The sequence below is a fragment of the Sorghum bicolor genome, chromosome 7 (genome assembly GCF_000003195.3).
Source record: "Sorghum bicolor cultivar BTx623 chromosome 7, Sorghum_bicolor_NCBIv3, whole genome shotgun sequence".
Lineage (NCBI taxonomy): Eukaryota > Viridiplantae > Streptophyta > Magnoliopsida > Poales > Poaceae > Sorghum > Sorghum bicolor.
In genome coordinates this window covers 54,097,454-54,117,322 of record NC_012876.2, presented here as the reverse complement: position 1 = coordinate 54,117,322, position 19,869 = coordinate 54,097,454, and the positions used below count along the sequence as shown (strand labels likewise).

Sequence of the window (19,869 nt, the reverse complement as noted above, 5' to 3'; positions counted from 1 at the left end):
AATAATAATATTATAATAAAACTTAAATACCAATTATAAAGTGACATTTATCTTAAAGAAGCAAAGTTTATGAAATCAAATACTGTTACGGAGAGCACGGCGTTATAGACTCACAAATTCTACTTTGTAGACCTTTCCGTGATACGACCAAGATAATGTTTAGTATCGGCAGGGAAGAAATCTTCGATATTCATTTCTTTTGTGCGCTAGTAAATCCACAAATAAGTTCCGCCGCATCTCCGTATCATCCTGTCATACATTTGAGTATATATATTTAAATTTTATTGTGTGTTGCATGGGTAATACTACGTTTTTGTGAAAAAAACTTTCAAAAAAACTTAGACAAAGTGTTATACTCACAGTATAAATATGTGTGGCTTGTATCCTATTCCATGTAGACATATATTGTAGGATGAAAAATCCACTTAAGTATCCGTATCAAGATTCACGATCAGCAATATATAGAAATATTTAAAACATATGTATACTGTAGCGTGCCCGTGCTTGCTACGGGACAACTAAATTTTTATATTAAAAAACACACGGATCGTATAATAAAATAACAATGCAGTGAAATTAAATATCATGTGTAAAGTGATATTTAATCAAAAAATAAAGTTCATAAAATTAACACGGCCACAAAGAGTATGGCGTCGCAAGCTCACCAACTCTAGTGTATAGACCTTTCTGTGCATTGTAATGGGAACAAATAATACTTGACCCTTAATTTGTGCTAGTGGCTTTGTATGTGGTGTGCCACTTGGGGCGTTGTTTCGGGTTTAGACCACCCAATGCATTTCTCGATTTGCATCCCTATTTCATTTGTATTGTTTGGTTTCCTGAATGCAACGTTCATCTCATTTTTGCACTGCAAATTTTTGTGCATGTTACAAGAAGAACTAAAATTTTGATGTTTTTATTATTGGTCAACAGTCCATAACAATAATGATGATTGTCACCTCATAGTCTTTTCTAACATCACAAAGCAACCTTCTGTACCTACCAAAACACCTGCTCTCGATGATAGTTAAGTTCTAGTCTCAACGCCATGACAAGGCTGAACGCATACTATTTACAGTGCCGCTCAACCTGTGGCACCTCCTATCCCTTCATCAAAGCGCCACTGCTTCTACATGCTTTCCACCCAATCAACCATCCGGCGTCCTCTACATTTGTTGCCAGACTATACAACAACTCAAGTTTACATTGAGTTCTGTACCACAACTCAAGTTTTTGTTGAGTTCTGAAATAGTTTGATGCAACAAAAGCTTCATCCAGGAGCGTTGTTTGCAACCCAATGCTACATTGCAAATAGGAGGTGATCTTCAATATCCTTTGTTTTCAGCTGATGCATAAAAGCTAATTTAAATTATTTATGGATTTAATATGTAGGAAAAACATTTGATGTATCTCTAAAAATCAAAGTTGATGCTGGGGACCAAATGAATCCGCAACTTGTAAAGGCAAACTTAGCAGTTAATGTGATGAAGAAATGCTTATAGATAAATTGAAGACATGTCTTGTGCATCTTATTAATTGCTCAAAAGTAAAATGCATCATATTATTAGCACAAAATCCTTAAGCTATATGAACTCCCAGTCGCATGATCCCAGGACCTCACTACATGTGCCTTCCATTTGCAGTCTGAAAGGCAATAGTTTCAGAGATCAAATACTTGTGACCCGTGCTAACGCTACGACAACATCTACAATGCAAATCAAACAACCAACAAATATCTTTTAGTAATTAAACATAGATTGAGATAATATTTATAATTCATGCAAAAAGCAATTTAAATAATTTTCAACATCAAACATCAGCAAGCCTTGCTTGCACCCGGTCACACAGACCAGCTCTGCAATCCAACACTGAGAAGGCTCAAAGAAGATATTGCAAGTCCTAGCAACAATTTTACTACTAAACACAATTAACTACTTTAGTAAAAACCACTCTAGTGTTGCGCCCAGCAATAGAAAAGTGACCCCAAAACAAAACTACTCCAGTACTACACCTTCAACAATAATCCAGTAGCCAGAAAGATATGCATAGAGAAATACATCTCCAGAGAGGAGCACATGCCTAGGCAGCAAGAAGGCTTCAGGTTTTCAAGCTTGACTATCTCTCAGATGGTGGCCTTAGAGCTTCTAATTAGTTGGTGCTTTATCTGGATGTCTAGTGGACTTCAGGTTTTCAAGCTCTACCATCTTCAGATGGTGGCCTTAGAGCTTCCAATTAGCTCATGCTTTTTCTAGATGTCTAGTGGACTTGAGATGCACCAGTTAGCAAGATCCTCTCTACCATTGGTATTAGAGATTCAAACATCAAGTACAATATTCTCTACTGTTGCAGATATCTGATATGGAATAGTTGCTCCCAGTTCTTGATTTTGGACAGCATGGGCCGCTGAGGCTAAAGAAAACCTTGCAACATGTCAATGGCTTTTAAAGTTACCGAATATGTTTTTTTCCCATAAATCCAAAACTTTTCTATGGACTAAAAAATATCTTTGTTTATGCCACCCAAACAAATAATTTAATAGTCTCCTAAAATACAGAAATGCTGGAGAGAAATAAAAAACTACTTCTTGAAATCTAACAATTTAACAATACTAAAACAAGTTCGATGCAAAACAGGATATGCCACACTTACTTCTTGTATATCTCTATTGTGTGACAGGCTTCTTTTAATTATTCTGCAGTGTGATATTTATCCTCACACCAGAAGTCCATGTCCTTTTGAAAATCAATAGTTCCAACCATCTCAACCATGCCATAGAAGTGCCCACTATCATTGACCTGATAAACATAAAAAAAGTTAATTTTGAACTTTGAAGACAATATATTTTATGATGTTCAAATAAAGCAGTACATCATTGTTGAACTTTGAAGGTAATGCCCCTTATAAGTTACTGAAAATTAACTTCTAAATTTTTAGATCGCATTTTAAGAATCAGATGTATTACAGTGGGCTATAACCGGATATGCAATAGCGCCTGGTAAGACTAAATCGAGAACACAAAATGGAAGAGTTTGCCAATATTGCCTGAAACAAGTGAAAAATCCACTATAGAAGTATAATTTAGCAACCCTAACGATATAGCACAACCCAATATGATATGGGTTTTACTAAATCTATAATTTTCTTCAATACTGACTATTGAGCAAACCATGGGGATGCAAACAAGATTCAACCTTTGCAAGCAAGCAACCAGATAAAACAAATCTATAATTCAAGTCAGGGATGGTAGTAAAATTAGTTGGCTAAAAAATCACCTCCTCGATGTTTTGTGAAGTTTTAGCAGATGCCTCAATAAAGACAAGACCATGCTCCCTGTTCTCATTCCTCATAGCTGACAACACCTCTATGAGAAAGATCACATTTAATTTGTTTCCAATCAGCATCACTATCAAGTTACAATTTGCATGCTGGCTGGAATCTTCTAGCCTAGAACCAAAATCCCAAATGTATAGGTAACATTTATGTAAATACAATAGCTGTTAGATTTATTATGGGTTAGACCCATTTAGATTTAATAAATCAATAAACTCTATGGTGTGTAATTATGGACAATATATACATTGTACCAAATAGGAGCAAGTCCAAGGGTTGGAGTGGCTGATGGTACGGGAGTTTCAACTCAATTATGTGGGAGTTTCAACTCATTATCTGCGGGTGTTTCGATAATTAATTGAGGGAGTTTCAACTCCGCGTGAAAACCCTTCAAATGCCCGTCTCCTCAGCCGCCAGGAGGGGAGTCCCTTCCCCTCCTCTCCTCTCCAGCCACAAGGATAAATAGGAGACTCATCTCCTTGGTACAAAAAGAGAGAACACACAGATCACAGTTCCGTTGCAAAGTAGGAATCTCCATCTCGTAACTTCGCGCGCACGGAGGAGCGAGAGGGCAGGTGCCTCCGGATCCCTTGCCGTTCGAGACCTTGCACGGGGGATCGGCAATTAGGTTTTTGGGAAGCGTCTATGCGACTGCGCAACTCCATTGCTGCTGTTCATCTTCTTCCCGGAGGTCTCTTGGTGTTGTCGGTCGCCGTCTTCTCCTTCCCGGTGATTGGTTCGTCGTCTTCACCTTCGTCTCTACTCCATGACGATCGAGGAAGGACAAAGCTCTGGAAATCTGAATGCGCGAGTCTTAGGGTATGATCTGTTCGTCCTCCCTCAGTTTTACGTCGCTCTGTCTCTGTTTGTTTCAGTAGCTCTGTCGTGCAGGTTCAGTAGTTGTGTCATATCTGTTTCAGTAGGTTTGTTTCATCATTTCACAAAATATCTGTTGTCTGTTCCTGCTATGTTTAAGTTCTGCGTGTATGCCTCTGTTCTACAGTTCCATTGTTTCGCTAGTATCTGCTTGTCTGTTTCAGTACATCTGTTTATCTGTTTCGATAGCTATATTATGTTTGGTACTGTTACAGAAAGTTATATACCATGCCATGTTTTGATGTTTGATATGCTTTATGGATCATATTTACATGTCGTAATTATGATTCATGCCATGTTTATATTTATCAATAATATCATATATGTCATCATCATACTGTTAATTTATGGAATTAAAATGACATGGAAATTGCCTAATATCCTAACAAGCCAAAAACCTAATTATAGGCATTTTTCTGTCAGAGGTTTTGCTGCCGTGTTGAAACCTGATACTTTTGATGGTAAAACTTCTTGATCTGGAAAGCTAAGATGGAATTGTGGCTAACTGCTATGTCATGTTATCATGCCGCTGAGGGCAAGCCTGCTAACTTGTCTCCTGAGGATGAGGCTAAGTTTAAGGCTGATGACAACCTCTTTCGAGGTGTAGTGATTAGCGCACTTGATCCAAAATTCCAGAAAAGCTACATAATTCTTCCTAGCGGGAAAGAGTTATGGGATGCTCTTGTGGCTAAGTTTGGAGTTACTGACGCTGGTACTGAGCTATATCTTATGGAGCAGTTGTATGACTACAAGATGGTTGAGAACCGTTCTGTAGTGGAACAAGCTCATGAGATTCAAGCACTGGCTAAAGAACTTGAACTTTTCCCTTGTCCCCTCCCTGACAAGTTTGTGGCTGGCGGTATTATCGCCAAAGTACCATCTTCTTGGAAGAAATTTGCTACTTCTCTCAAACACAAGAGGCAAGAGTTCAATGTTGAGGAACTCATTGGTACTCTTGATGTTGAGGAGAGGGCGAGAGCAAAGGATAATGGGAAAGGTGTTGAGCCTTCTACTGCCAATGTGGTGCAGAAAAACTTCCACAAGTTTAACAAAAAGAAAAACCAGGAAAAGAAAGAGAACAACCATAAGCCCAATCAGTCCACTCAATTCAAGAAAACTACCAACAATAACAAGAAGAAGGGAGGCTGCTTTGTTTGTGGTAGTGAGGAACACTGGGCAAGTGAGTGCCCAGATCGCAAGTTCTTCCAAGGGAAGAAATCAGCTAATGTTGTAACCACTGAGACTGTAGGAATATCTGGGTATGGTAATTCTTTGTCATATGTTCTTTCAGTTTGTAATTCACCTGAGTGGTGGATGGATAGTGTTGCAAATATACATGTGTGTGCTGATGTTTCCTTGTTTGCCACTTACCAGGTCGGGAGGTCTGGCGCCTTGTTGATGGGAAATGGGTCGCGTGCTCATGTTCTTGGTGTTGGTACGGTCATTCTGAAGTTTACTTCGGGGATGACGGTGCCATTGAAGAGCGTGCAGCATGTGCCCTCTATCAAGAAAAATCTTGTTAGTGCTTCTATGCTATGTCGAGATGGTTATAGAGTTGTCCTTGAATCGAACAAATGTGTTGTGTCGAAACATGGATCCTTTGTTGGTAAAGGATATGATTGCGGAGGTTTGTTCCGCTTATCTCTACATGATGTGTGTAATAAACTAGTGAATTCTGTTGATATTTCTGATGAGTCGGATTTATGGCATTCACGGTTTTGTCATGCAAGTTATGGTTGTCTTATGCGGTTAGCAAATCTGAATTTAATTCCTAAATTTAACTTGGTCAATAAATCTAAGTGTCATGTATGCGTTGAATCAAAACAACCCCGCAAGCCTCATAAGGCTGCTGAGGCGAGGAACTTGGCACCTCTAGAACTTATTCATTTCAATTTGTGCGAAATGAATGGTATTTTGACTAAAGACGGTAAAAGATATTTTATCACATTTATAGATGACTCCACTAGATTTTGCTATGTGTATCTCTTAAAAACAAAGGATGAAGCGCTCCATTATTTTAAGACCTATAAAGCTGAAGTTGAAAACCAACTAGAGAGGAAAATAAAACATTTAAGGTCTGATAGAGGTGGAGAATATTTCTCAAATGATTTTGATGAATTTTGTGTGGAAGACGGTATTATTCATGAGAGGACATTGCCATTTTCACCACAATCCAATGGGATTGCTGAAAGGAAAAACCGCACTTTAACAGAGTTGGTGAATGCCATGTTAAATACAGCGGGATTATCCAAGGAATGGTGGGGTGAGGCAATTTTGACCGCGTGTCATGTCCTAAACAGGGTTCCTACTAAAAACAAAGAGATCACTCCATTCGAGGAATGGGAAAAGAAGAGAATAAATCTTTCATATTTACGCACTTGGGGTTGTTTGGCAAAGGTGAATGTGCCAATCAACAAGAAGCGTAAATTAGGACCTAAAACTGTTGATTGCATTTTCCTTGGTTATGCTTTCCACAGCGTTGGATATAGGTTCTTAATTATAAAATCTGATGTGCCTGATATGTATGTTGATACTATCATGGAATCGAGAGACACTACATTTTTTGAGAATGAGTTTCCCATGAAAAATACACCTAGTAAAATAAGTCATGAGACTATAATACCCCATGAGCAAGAATTGTCTATTCCTATAGATCATGCTGAGGAGACTCACATGCACATCCCTGAGGAGGATGACACTATAGTCACTCGAAAGAGCAAGAGACAGAGGATTGCAAAATCCTTTGGTGATGACTTTATAGTGTACCTTGTGGAAGACACGCCAACTACTATTGTTGAGGCATATTCCTCTCCTGATACCGACTTATGGAAGGAGGTAGTAAGGAGTGAGATGGAATCTATTATGTCCAACGGAACATGGGAGGTCGTTGACCGTCCCTATGGCTGTCAACCTATAGGCTGCAAATGGATCTTTAAGAAAAAGCTTAGGCCTGATGGTACAATTGAGAGGTACAAGGCAAGGCTAGTGGCCAAAGGATATACCCAGAAAGAGGGGGAAGATTTCTTTGACACCTATTCACCAGTCGCTCGATTGACTACAATTCGCACTTTGATTGCCGTGGCAACTTCATACGGTCTTATCATTCATCAGATGGATGTTAAGACGGCTTTCCTTAATGGAGAGTTAGATGAGGAGATCTATATGGATCAGCCAGAAGGGTTCATTGCGGATGGTCAAGAAAGCAAGGTGTGTAGGCTGTTAAAGTCATTATATGGCCTAAAGCAAGCACCTAAGCAATGGCATGAAAAGTTTGATAGTACACTTATAGCTGCTGGCTTTGTTGTGAATGAAGCTGACACTTGTGTGTATTATCGATATGGTGGGGGTGAGGCTGTTATGCTATGCCTTTATGTTGATGACATTTTGATCTTTGGATCTAATCTCAATGTGATTGAGGAAGTAAAGAAACTTCTATCGAGTAATTTTGATATGAAAGATTTGGGAGAAGCTGATGTCATTCTTAACATCAAGCTTATCAGAGAAGGTGATGGTGGGGTAACTTTGTTACAATCCCATTATGTGGAAAAGGTATTAAGTCGCTTTGGGTTTAGTGACTATGATCCTGCTCCCACGCCTTATGACCCTAGTGTGCTATTGAGGAAAAATCGAAGAATAGCAAGGGATCAATTAACATACTCCCAGATCATTGGCTCACTTATGTACCTTGCAAGTGCAACGAGACCTGATATTTCATATGCAGTGAGCAAGCTGAGTCGGTTTGTGTCAAAACCGGGCGATGATCACTGGCGTGCTCTTGAGAGAGTGTTGCGCTACCTGAAAGGGACTATGTCCTACGGTATTCACTATACCGGAAACCCTAGAGTGTTGGAAGGCTATTGTGATGCCAACTGGATCTCTGATGCTGATGAGCTTTATGCCACGAGCGGATATGTGTTCCTGCTTGGAGGTGGTGCTGTTTCCTAGAAGTCTTGCAAGCAGACTATCTTAACGAAGTCTACAATGGAAGCAGAACTCATAGCGTTAGACACTGCTGGGGCTGAGGCCGAGTGGCTTCATGAACTCCTGATGGATTTACCGGTAGTTGGAAAACCGATACCGGCTATATCCATAAACTGTGACAACCAAACAGTGATTACTAAAGTCAACAGTTCCAGGAATAACATGAAGTCTACAAGGCATGTTAAGAGATGATTAAAATCTGTCAGAAAGTTGAAAACCTCCGGAGTTATAACGGTGGGCTATGTCCATACGTCGAATAATCTGGCAGATCAATTCACTAAGGGACTGTCACGTAATGTGATAGAAAGTGCATCGAGAGAGATGGGTATGAGACCCACAAGTTAATCTACTGTAGTGGTAACCTGCTCTATGTGATCGGAGATCCCGTGAAGTAGAGTGGTGAAACAAGCTATGAGTAGATTGAGAGGAAAGTTCCCTTTTGAACCTATCTCTGATGTACAACTTTTCTTCTGTAAGGCAGGTTGGTATTTACCTTAATGTATTCCAAGAGTCTTATACAGATGAGATGTTGGCCTACAGAACATCTTTTGAGGAAAACACCTATATGAGTCAGACTGTTGGTCACTGTCTATGGGACTTGGGTAATCCCTAAATAATCATGAAAGGCACTGAAGTGTGACTTATATGCTTCAAACAGCGGGGATGCCTTGTGCAGCCAAGTATCAGCAAAGGGCTTGAGTGGACCTCATCTCGCACAAAACTGTCAATTCAAGGCATAGTCCATTGTTCAGTTGTGAGTGGGTAAAACTCTTGTTCTAGATGGATGTTCAACTTAACAGTCTCCATCGAAACACTGATATATCAAAGAACCGTGGTTCTGATGCTTCATCATTACAAACCTTAGAGTTTGGTGGGGATTGTTAGATTTATTATGGGTTAGACCCATTTAGATTTAATAAATCAATAAACTCTATGGTGTGTAATTATGGACAATATATACATTGTACCAAATAGGAGCAAGTCCAAGGGTTGGAGTGGCTGGCTGATGGTACGGGAGTTTCAACTCAATTATGTGGGAGTTTCAACTCATTATCTGCGGGTGTTTCGATAATTAATTGAGGGAGTTTCAACTCCGCATGAAAACCCTTCATCTAGGCGGTGCGGTGGCAGATCCAGGCCACCACACCATCCCTCGCCCGCTACTTCGCTTCCGATGGCACTTGCATTGGCATCGGTGGCAGGGACGTATGAAGGGGCACGCGCGGACGGTAACTAACGAGGACGACTCTGTCGCGGAGGGCGCTCAAGGACGGAGCTGTCGCGGTCGGAGATCGAGGACGGCGCTCTCGAGGATGGTCTTGCGGCGGACGACGCTCTCGCTGAGGCATGGATCGACTGTGCTTGGGGCTCACGGCGGATGACGACCAGCGCTCTCGCCTCACGGCGGACGGCGCTAGGCGGCCGGTCTCGAGGCGGACGGCGGACAGTCGGCCACCGAGGCGTGTGGAGGGACAGCGGACGGCGCGTGCGCTCAACGGGCGAGGCGAGGCAAGGCGCGTGCGCTCGTAGGCAAGTGGCGATGCGCGTGCATTTGCAGGACGCCCGTGCGGACAAGATAGGAAAGGTGGAGGGGATCGAGGAGGGGATGTGTTTGTTTCCAAGTATGCACGGTGGAGGAATGTGGACGCACTGCGGAGACCGGAGAGGCAAACGGAGGAAAACAGATGTCGCACGAAAATAATGTACCTCTTCTAGTCTTTTTAGTTGTAGGAGATAAATAAGAAAATTTTCACTTACAAACTAATGTGAGATTATAATAAATGTGACAAAATATCTTGTTATTTATTTCTTTATTAACTAAATTAAGGGCTACGCCTTTTTGTTTTCATGCTTGTTATGCCCTTTAGTTTGATGGTTTTCCAAACAACAATCGTAGCCTTTTTGTTTTGATGAAGGCTTTGTTTTAATAGACCGATTTGAGTCTAACAACGGTCAGGTGATCTAACAACGGCTCATTTGCTGATTTAGAATTACTATTTTCAATGGCCGAATATTGGATGTATTAGGAACTAGATCTATACTATCCTTTTTACCAATTATCTTTATCTGATGATTTAAACATAGTATATCGACGAGATTGGATAAAGGACCGCATAGAGTATCTGAAGATTGCATCTCCCTTTACATGTCAATTCAGCTAGGTTTCTACCACTCCTTTACATCAACGACGCCTTGCTCAATTTCATGAAAACAGGACAGATATAATCTCTAGGTTGCTTGCAGAAATTCTTGCATGTACTCTAGTTTTTTCAGGTGATTTTTTCATGGGACAGTATATTGTTTGAGATGATTTTGGCCATCGAAACTAAAACACTTTTGTCCCCCGCAGAGTCACCAATAGGTATTTTAGCGCAAAAAAAAATGACCACCCACCGCAATGCTAGAACGCGTGTGTAACACCTCATGTTCAAACCTGCTTATATGGTATAACTCCTCACATAGAACGGGCCTCACCTCCTAAACTTCGAAAGTAACTATTATAGGCATCTAATGGACAGGGGTGTTACACATTCACACCACCCCCTCCCCCCATTAATAGCTGATGCCCTCGGTAGCTCACCACATATGTAACAAATGCCCAGTACATGTAGCAAGGGTTGATTAATGGGAACAGGGATACCGTTCTTCTATCAGGGAATGATACTTATCGTTTTGGTGGAGCACGACACTGCTCTAGCTTCAGATCCAAAGACTCAACCCCGCAATCTTAGCATCATGACTCCTCTAGTTATCAACTATGGTTGACCTCGTCAAGAAGACTAATCCCTCTACATACAAAATAGAGAACACAAGCAAGAACTCGAAACTATGCAGCTCAACAATTTGGGACAAAATGTAGATGTATGATCAAGCACACAAGTTGGGGTTTCACAAACCAAAAGACGGCAAATGTCAAGGACAAAATCTTCTAAGAAAAACCCAAAACCTAATAATAGCGGCGACGATTGGTTATAAAGGTCTTAAGGTCGTCACTACCCTTGGACGTGCCCCCTAATGGGCTCAACAACAATACACGGCCCAACGCACAAAAAGTGGTGGCGTGGCACTTGATAGGTTCTAGATGCTGACTTACTTCGACGATTCCCAGCAACTCTGGAGGAATTTGGCCCTCAAACCAAAGTCATTGGTTAGCTAATGAAATTATCTATCATCTATATGTGGATCATCGAAAATAGAGTCTAGGTGCATCTTGTGCATCTATTTTAATGCAGACTGCTCCTGAAGGCTGAGGCGAACACAAAGTCGAGCCTTCCGCTTGTGTTGGACGTCCTTGCTAGTCTCCTACACGTCCACAACTGAAAGGTCGTCCTAATATGGCTAGATGGGGGTGAATAGCCTATTTAAAAGTTCTACAAACTCACTAGAGCAAGGAGTTAGTAAATAACAAAGCAAAGCTTTTTTTTCTCTAACTCTAATTGAGGGTTTGCAAGCCACCTATCCCAATAATTCTAGTTAGTAAAGTCACTAAGCACACAAGAGCTATGTCACTACAAGCTACACTAGTGAACTAAGTTATACAAGGCAAAGCTAGCTACTAAAGATAATTACACTACTTTGTGAGAATGTAAATAGAGAAAATGTGATCTCTTTATACCGCCCGTAGGGGATGAACCAATCACCAAAATATGAACAATCAATCACCGGAAGAATGACAATCAATTACAATTGAGACACCATTTTTTCTCTCGAGATCATCACGTGTTTTTTGGCACGCTAGTCCCCATTGTGTCGACCAACACTTTGTGGTTCAGCGGCTAAGAGGTGTAGCATGAACCTTGTCCTCATTAGGACACTGCAAGAACCTACCCACAAGTAAGGTAGCTCAATGACATGCACAATCCTCTAGAGTTGCCTTTGGCTCTCCACCAAGAAAGACACAACACCTCTCACAATCACCGAGAGATGGCCATAAGGAATCACGAACTCATGCCAATGATCCTCCACCGAACCGTTTAGGTGGAAGCAACCACCAAGAGTAACAAGAAATCTGTAGCCACAATGATCCCCAAGTGCCACTAGATGCAATCACTTATGCAAATGCACTTGGAATCACTCCTAATCTCACTATAATGATGACTCAATGATGAAGATGAGTAGGAGGTGTTTGCTTAGGCTTATAAGGATGTCAAGTATATCAAAGTGCCAAGAGAGTGAGACCTAAGCCAGCCAAACACTATTTATAGAGGTCCCAACAAATAGAGTCATTACCCTGTGGAAATAGCCACTGTCAGGAGCATCAGACGCTACCCCAGCGTCCAAAAGTGCCCTAACAGCGCTGTTGGATCGCTGCCATGTGTCCTTAGTTAAATGTGATCCATTGATCGCCAACGGCCACCTAAATGTTTAAAGTACTCAGTCAATGAGCGTCGGACGCATCAGGTGCTATGCACCGGACGCGCCACCCTGCCACCAGATGCTACTCCGTAAGGTTCAGAAACCATCGGGGACGCATCGGACGCGTTCAATGGTGCAGCATTGGACGCACCTTAGCGTCTGACGCACACATCCTGAAACAATGCTTGCGACAGTGCTGACGTCACCTACATCGGACGCTCAAACAGTGTTCTGACCGCATCCAGTGCCTGAGCTCGGACATGCCAGTGCACCACTGTTCTTTAAGGCAAAACACTAGCACCCGTCAGACACTGGCCCAACATCCAATGCTCCCGGGGCCAGCGTTCGTCACCAACTTCTTTGACCTTCCAGCACTAAGCAGGCATCAGCCTCCATACATGGTCTTACGACTTTGCGAAGACCTGTGTTTTTGGTAAACAGTCACTTGGGCCTGGTCACTATGACCTTCTTTTGCGAGGAGGCATCCTTTCTCCCAAACTTACGAGGCTATTTTGCTGAGTTCCATAGAGAGAGTTGTCTTGTGCCACAAGGTATTCTCTACCTACCCACCTATATTGGTTCCAAATACAAGTACTCTTTTGTTAAAGGTTGTTCGAGCTTTTCCTAGGAGTATGGCATCCAAATATTCCACCAGCGCAATAAAAAATATGCATTTCATTTTCCTGGGAGAGAGGAACCCAAACCCCTCTCCACCTCTTTGACCCTTTGTCAAAAGTGCTAACCACCAAGTGTACCACCTTATGCACATGTGTTAGCATATTTTCACAGAAATTTTTAAGGGTTAAACCAGCACACTAGGTTCTAAATGCAAGCACATGATTAACAACAACTAGTGACACCCAATAGACCACTTAGTCAAAGAATTTCCCTCTTTATAGTACGGCTTTCTATCCTAAACGTGGCCCTCTATGATGTCTTGATCACCAAAACCAAAACCCTAAGCAATACCTTTGCCTTGATCTTCATAGGGTTTTGTTTTTCCTCTTTCTTCTTTTCTAAGTTGAGCACTTGATCATCTTGTTATCATCACCACCATCATCATGATCCTCTCTTGCTCCATCACTTGGCATATACCAACCTTATCTAATTCACACACTTAACAGGAAGGTTAGTACTTGGGTTTCATCAATAATCCAAAACCAAACTTGGGCTTTCAATCTCCCCCTTTTTGGTAATTGATGACAACCCATTTACAAAAAATTTCAATAAAATTTTCTTGGATTCATATTGCTTGCCCAAGCATTTTTACCATGTGTAAAGGATATGGACAAGTTTCATAAACTCAAACTGGTAGCAACTGCTCCTCCTACATATGTGCTAAGAGTTTGGATTTTGAAAGCTTGCACATATGCTTGAATAGAGAAGATAGGAGTCAATTTCTATCAAATGATGCTAAGGTGTAAAGAATGGACCTTTGAAGCGTGATACCAATTGGAGTTGCCAATATACACCATCCTTAGTACCATCAGTAACTAGACATTTACAAAACCAAAACACCCCGCGAGATCAACATTATAAACAAGGCACTAGTACCGCTTGTGAAAATACAAAAGTCTAGTTACCCTTCCAATGCATGCTAGTTCTTCATTTTATCAATCAAACCTACAACTAACATACACCACACAAGCAAGGTATCCAAGAAATAACTTTAAAACTAATTCAAATGCAAGCAAACATATGTAATGCACATTCAAATGCAACATACAAGTTTATGAGCTTGCTCCCCCTACTTGTGTGCTTCAAAATTTAAATTGATACCTTTCCTTTATCATGTCACTCCTCTATCTTTGTAGTTCTCTCCCTTTAGCAAATCTTTGGGAAATTTCTCTCCCCCTTTGTCATTAATGACCAAAAAGGTGAGCTCAAATATTTAGATAGGTTAGTGTGAAACCATGTGAAGTGAGATCATTTTCCTAAATTGGTTCAATCTAGATTACTTTCCTAAGATATTTAACTCGGTTTGATCCAAGGACAAGCTTTTTCATACCTCAAATAAGGGTTATCTTGTACCATGTTGAGTTAAACACTTTTAGCTCATTTTATAGATCAAACACTAGGATTGTAAACCCACAAACATATCATATGCTACCACTAGATTAATTCAAGCATTGAAACAATAGTGGTACCATACAAGCATTAAATTCATTTGATTTTCATGAATGAGCCTAATACATGTTTTAGTGAGATGTTCCATGATGTTTTTCATTATATGTGATTAACAAATATGTGATTCATTAGTGAAACTCCATGATTTAAATTGAAAACATACTAAATGAGACCCCCAACTTCTATCTGTCACATGAGACTGTGACATAGAGATAAGTTGGTACATGTGTTGGCTGGATGATCACGTTTCATGGGTCATAGTGATATTGGGTATTGCACCAACAATGTAGATATGTGTTGGGAACACAATGTCGGATCGATCCACTATGAGACAACCGCAATATGTGCTATCGATTTATCTCACAAATGACACACATACTTACATCCTCTAACCTAAGATCGATGTAGAGTCCCAGATTGTGTAAGTCATACTTGGGGCTTCCAAACACTACTCCATAATTGGGTAGTCATAAAAGTAGCTTTTGGGTATGCTCTAAAGCAAGTCACAGGGTGCATGGAGTCAAGATGGGATCTGCCCCTCCTGTGTCAAGGAGAGACTCCTTTGGACCCTCTTGATGTCTAGGAACTGAAAGTGCATGGCCATGCCTCGACTAATGGTTGGTCGATAAATTATGTTCTGCATGGAGCGAGAAATGGTCAAGAATCAAGGGTAGCAATTCACTCGTCTTGTACTTGGCTAGGTGTCATGTGATCGAAGGACATAGTAATAGAGAGTATTAAAAGGTTGTGCAAGATATGATCTTCGTGAATCTTCAGGAGTCAATATGCCTTGCAAGAGGCCAATGTTGTCTATTGATCAGAAAGTGTTCCTCCTCATATATAGTTGTTGATTGCATGGACCTACGGGGTCACACACTTAAGGAGGGAGGACTAAAAGGATAAGTGGATCAATTGGATTGAGTTCATGACGCAGCAGTATTTGGCCACACTAATTGTCTTGTACAAGTGGGAGATTGTTAAATAAATGGCCAAGCCAGTGTGGGCCTAACCAGCCCATATATGGCCCGGTTAACAATTCCTATATATGCTGATCATGGGCCAAGGGGTTGATTAACTGAATCATACAAGCCACATACGTTGCCGGCCTTGCTCAAAAAAAAAAAAACATACGTTGCCGGCTCCCTTGTGCAGCACGGACGTCCATGCCGTCCTAAGGTCTTGTTTCTAAAAAATTTCAAGAATCTTGCGGCAAATGAATGAAACATTAAATATAGATAAAAATAAAAATTAATTATATATTTTGTCTATAAATCGCGATATGAATCTTTTAAATTTAGTTAGTCTATGATTGAATAATATTTGTCAAATAAAAATAAAAGTGCTACCGTTTTCAAAAACCCAAAATTTTAGAAACTGAACAAGGCCTTAATTATGTGCGTGCAGGACGAGTGCGTCGCTGGTACCGCTGTTGTTCCTTGAGCGCGGCGTTGAGTGCTAGCACACTCTGTCACGCAGTTCTCCTCTCTGTACACGTGAACGTTTATAGAGGTGCCGCTGCGTTGCTTACTGCGTCACTGATTCCTCTACATTGACTACGCATGATACGACTGATTCCTCAATGTTGACTACACTGACTACGCACGTTCCGCCAAATCTTCCACTGCGCCGCGCGTCGAAAAGGTATAATCTATGATCACCTATATGCCAGTGATCCTATTTTTTACGCGCGGTTATTATTTTGTGCTAGTATGTAGCCATCCGCGTAACCCTACAGTGGAATGTAGAGTCGTGCTTGCGTTACTTTTTTATCTAGATTATTTTAACATGGTTGGCTGTAGAATAAATCATTTTAACGGATAGCATTATGCGTATATTGGATTGCTTTACTCTATTTTTGCTTTCTCGTTACGTGACTGGCTAATCGGTTGTCTTTATGACGGCGCGCGGGCATCGCACGGCTAACCATGAGGTTGTGAATTCGTGTAGTGAAGCGGTTGTATGGCTATTCCAGCTAGAACGTCATGCTTGTTAATTTGTTACAGCATATGAACGATCTGTTCTATCCATCATCAGCTAGCTGGTGGAGCCAATTGCGTGTTTTTATTAAAAAAATATCAATAACTTCATTCGTAGAAACGTCTAACTTGTTTTTGCACAGAATGATACGATGATATAGCCTCAAAAATCATATTCGCGATGATTTGTGTGTAATATTTGGTGTGGCATGTGTGTCGCTATTTATTTCAGCTGGCTTGAGGTTATTCATTTATTGTATTATTGGGCATGTGTCGTTCTGTGGAGTGCTCATGTGATGTAATTTGTATTTCATTTTGCTATTAGCTTGTAATAGGTAAATTAAATTATGTAATTTATCTACATGAGGCAAGGTGACTTGGCGACCACATCGTCCAAAAGGTGTTGAAATTGCCTCGGAGTAGACGTCCTCACTCGTTGCAAACACCATTTGATTTGGTAGTCTCCAAGACAAGAAATCTCAGCTCAGGTGGCCATGGAGTCTTGTACCAATTCTAAACATGGACTTCATTTCAGGTACATCAGGCGGCGTCAACACATATGCAGTCCCACCTTAATGCCATCTTTGCACAGACGACATCTGATGTCCAAAGCGAAACACTCCTACAAGTTCAAGATATATCTGTCAACAACCAAACTACAGGAATCCCCAACCAAGGTGCAGCGTTTTCGGTTGCAGGTGTCCCAAACACACGGCTTCACCAAGCTGATCAACTAAACCCCCACAACCATCTGAATACAAGCAGTGACAATCTGCCCAATGTACCACATCATCAAGGTACAAACAATTTCCATGTAGGAACCAATACAGACACCATACCGGTGTCCAACAATGCCATTTCTATGGTGGATAGGTGCCTAGTCCTACTCCCTTCTCAGATTCTAGGAAATAGATGCTATGTGGATGCTTCCATTCAACCGGACCAATCAGTCTCTGCCCCTAGAGAGGCTGGGATTGGCATCTTCTTGGTCAACACCTAGGTGCACCCCCCCCCCCTCATAGTATTTTTATCAAAGCAGCCATGAGGGATGCCTCTTCCGTCCTTATGGCAGAAGCGGCTGCTCTTGCTCTTGCAGCTGCAGTGATCAAGGCTTTGCAGTTGGATCATACCACTATGCTTTCTGACAATCAGCAGCTTGTCCACTTCCTAAATGGACAAGACCAGGAACACCCACCTGACTGGAGAGTTAAACCTTTTACTCAGTTAATTAAGATCAGCTTGCAGGGCAAAAAGGATCAGGTGTACACAAAACCAAATGGCAGATCGGCTCGCGAGACAAACTCTTAAATGTATTAGGGCCAATCAGATTTTCTTCAATGGTGACTCTTCTTTTCCACCTCATCCTTTATTGACGACATTTCACAATGTGTAATGGTTCTAACAGCAAGTTGCTGTTAAATAATTTATTTGGTTCCTCGTAAAAAAACGTGCTGAACTTGTTTCCTTGCGCTGTTACGGCAGGTTGCGTCTTCTGAAGAAAAAAAAAAGGAAGAGTTGACGGAAAGATATTTTTTCTTTTTTTTAAGAAAAAAAAAAGAAAAAGTCCTCAGTCCTGCCTCAAGGTAAACGACGAGCACGATTTGCTCGTCCGAATATAAAAATGGCGCCAGCTAGCGGCGTCACATCACGAACTAGCCGCACCTACTCCGCACGACTTCTGCAGCCACCACACCTCCCGCGAAGCACAGCGAAGATTCCACTAGCAGAAGCCAGATCGAGACAGGACGGAATCCCACGGAGGCGCAGGGGCGCGAGCCATGGAGATGGAGATCGCCAAGGTCGACCTCCGCGGGGTGGTGCCCGGGGGCGCAGCGTGGGATGCCGCCCGCGCCGCGGTGACCGCGTCCATGGTGGCGCACGGCTGCGTCGTGGTGGCGCACGACGCGCTCGGCGCGGACCTCCGGCGGGCGCTCTTCTCCCGTGCCCTGCCGGAGCTCTTCGCGCTCCCTCTCGAGGTCAAGCAGCGGACGGTGTCGGACAAGGGGCAGTTCAGAGGCTACATCGGCCAGCAGCCCGGCATGAACTGGGAGAGCCTCCGCGTCGGGGAGCCCACCGACGCCGCCAGCGTCCGCGGCTTCGCCGAGATCCTCTGGCCGGAGGGGAACCCGGAGTTCTGGTGAGACATCCTTCTTCCTCGGCCAATGGCCATCTTTAACTTTGATGCTCGATTGCTCTAAGCGACCGACGACGATGTCCGCCCCGCCGGCGGCCACGCGCAGCGAGACGATCCTGTCGTTCGCCAAGAACATGAAGAAGCTGGAGGAGATGGTGGAGACGTTGGTCCTAGAGGGCCTCGGCACCAGGGGGGAGAGCATCGACGCACACTTTGGCTTGCTGGGCCACGGCTTCCGGCTGTCGCACTACGGCGTGCCACCGGACACGGAGAGCAGCATGTCCATGTCGCCGCACTGCGACGACAGCATGGTGACCGCGATCGTGCAGCACGAGGTGGAAGGCCTCGAGGTGCACGTCGGCGACGGGCGCTGGGTCGCCGTCCCTGCCGAGACCGGCACCATCACCTTCGTCGCCGGCGAGCAGCTCAGGGTACGATTCGATTTCTCTGGTGACCATCGTACGTGGAAGGCCGGCGTCGCTTGCCTCAGGCGATTGATTTCTCTCTGGTGATCACGGCACGGCGTCGCGTGTGCAGGTCGTGACCAACGGGCGCGTGCCGGCGTGCCTCCACCGGGTGAGGACGCCGAGCAACCGCGAGCGGTTCTCGGTGCTGTTCGGCCGCCGGCAGAAGGACGGCGTCTTGGTGCGCGCGCTGGAGGACCTCGTCGACGCGGAGCACCCGCTGGTGTACAACCCGCTGCGGCACGAGGAGTACTCCAAGTGGCGTTACTCGGAGGAAGGGCTCAAATTCGACGATCCGCTCAAGGTCTACTGTGGAGTGGACAAGGAGGAGAAGGTCGTCGGAGCCATGGCGTGATGATCCTATTCTATTCCTATCACTATCCCAGGCAGCTACTACCTCAAATAATGTCCAGCGCCAGCGGACCAACCTTTATTTACCAATATAAGTCGCTATCGATCGTTATCTTACCCATACTAGTATCTGGCTACCGATAGATATTTTGAGTTGAGATTACCAAAATCAGTTTGCAGTTTACACAATTACACACAGTTGTCCTTTGCGATGGAAAAGCTAGCTACCCATCCAACCCGTACAGTTGGGTGCAACAAAGAGAAACAATTGTTG

General features: G+C 42.8%; 2 protein-coding genes across 2 annotated transcripts; both read left to right on the top strand.

Annotated features, from left to right (window-relative positions):
• LOC110437282 lies at positions 4,696 to 5,729 on the top strand. Its single transcript, XM_021465673.1, has 2 exons — positions 4,696 to 5,470; positions 5,581 to 5,729. Exons 1-2 carry the CDS (start codon positions 4,696 to 4,698, stop codon positions 5,727 to 5,729), a joined length of 924 nt encoding a protein of 307 aa, XP_021321348.1.
• On the top strand, positions 18,249 to 19,730 carry LOC8075611 (probable 2-oxoglutarate-dependent dioxygenase AOP1). Its single transcript, XM_002445446.2, has 3 exons — positions 18,249 to 18,783; positions 18,887 to 19,211; positions 19,318 to 19,730. Exons 1-3 carry the CDS (start codon positions 18,425 to 18,427, stop codon positions 19,597 to 19,599), a joined length of 966 nt encoding a protein of 321 aa, XP_002445491.1. The 5' UTR covers positions 18,249 to 18,424; the 3' UTR covers positions 19,600 to 19,730.

Coding starts and splice junctions, on each gene's coding strand:
- LOC110437282 (XM_021465673.1), top strand. CDS start 4,696: ATGGAATTGTGGCTAACTGCTATGTCATGTTATCATGCCGCTGAGGGC. Junction 5,471..5,580: donor TGTAGGAATATCTGGGTATG/GTAATTCTTTGT, acceptor GCCACTTACCAG/GTCGGGAGGTCTGGCGCCTT.
- LOC8075611 (XM_002445446.2), top strand. CDS start 18,425: ATGGAGATGGAGATCGCCAAGGTCGACCTCCGCGGGGTGGTGCCCGGG. Junction 18,784..18,886: donor GAGGGGAACCCGGAGTTCTG/GTGAGACATCCT, acceptor GGCCACGCGCAG/CGAGACGATCCTGTCGTTCG. Junction 19,212..19,317: donor TCGCCGGCGAGCAGCTCAGG/GTACGATTCGAT, acceptor TCGCGTGTGCAG/GTCGTGACCAACGGGCGCGT.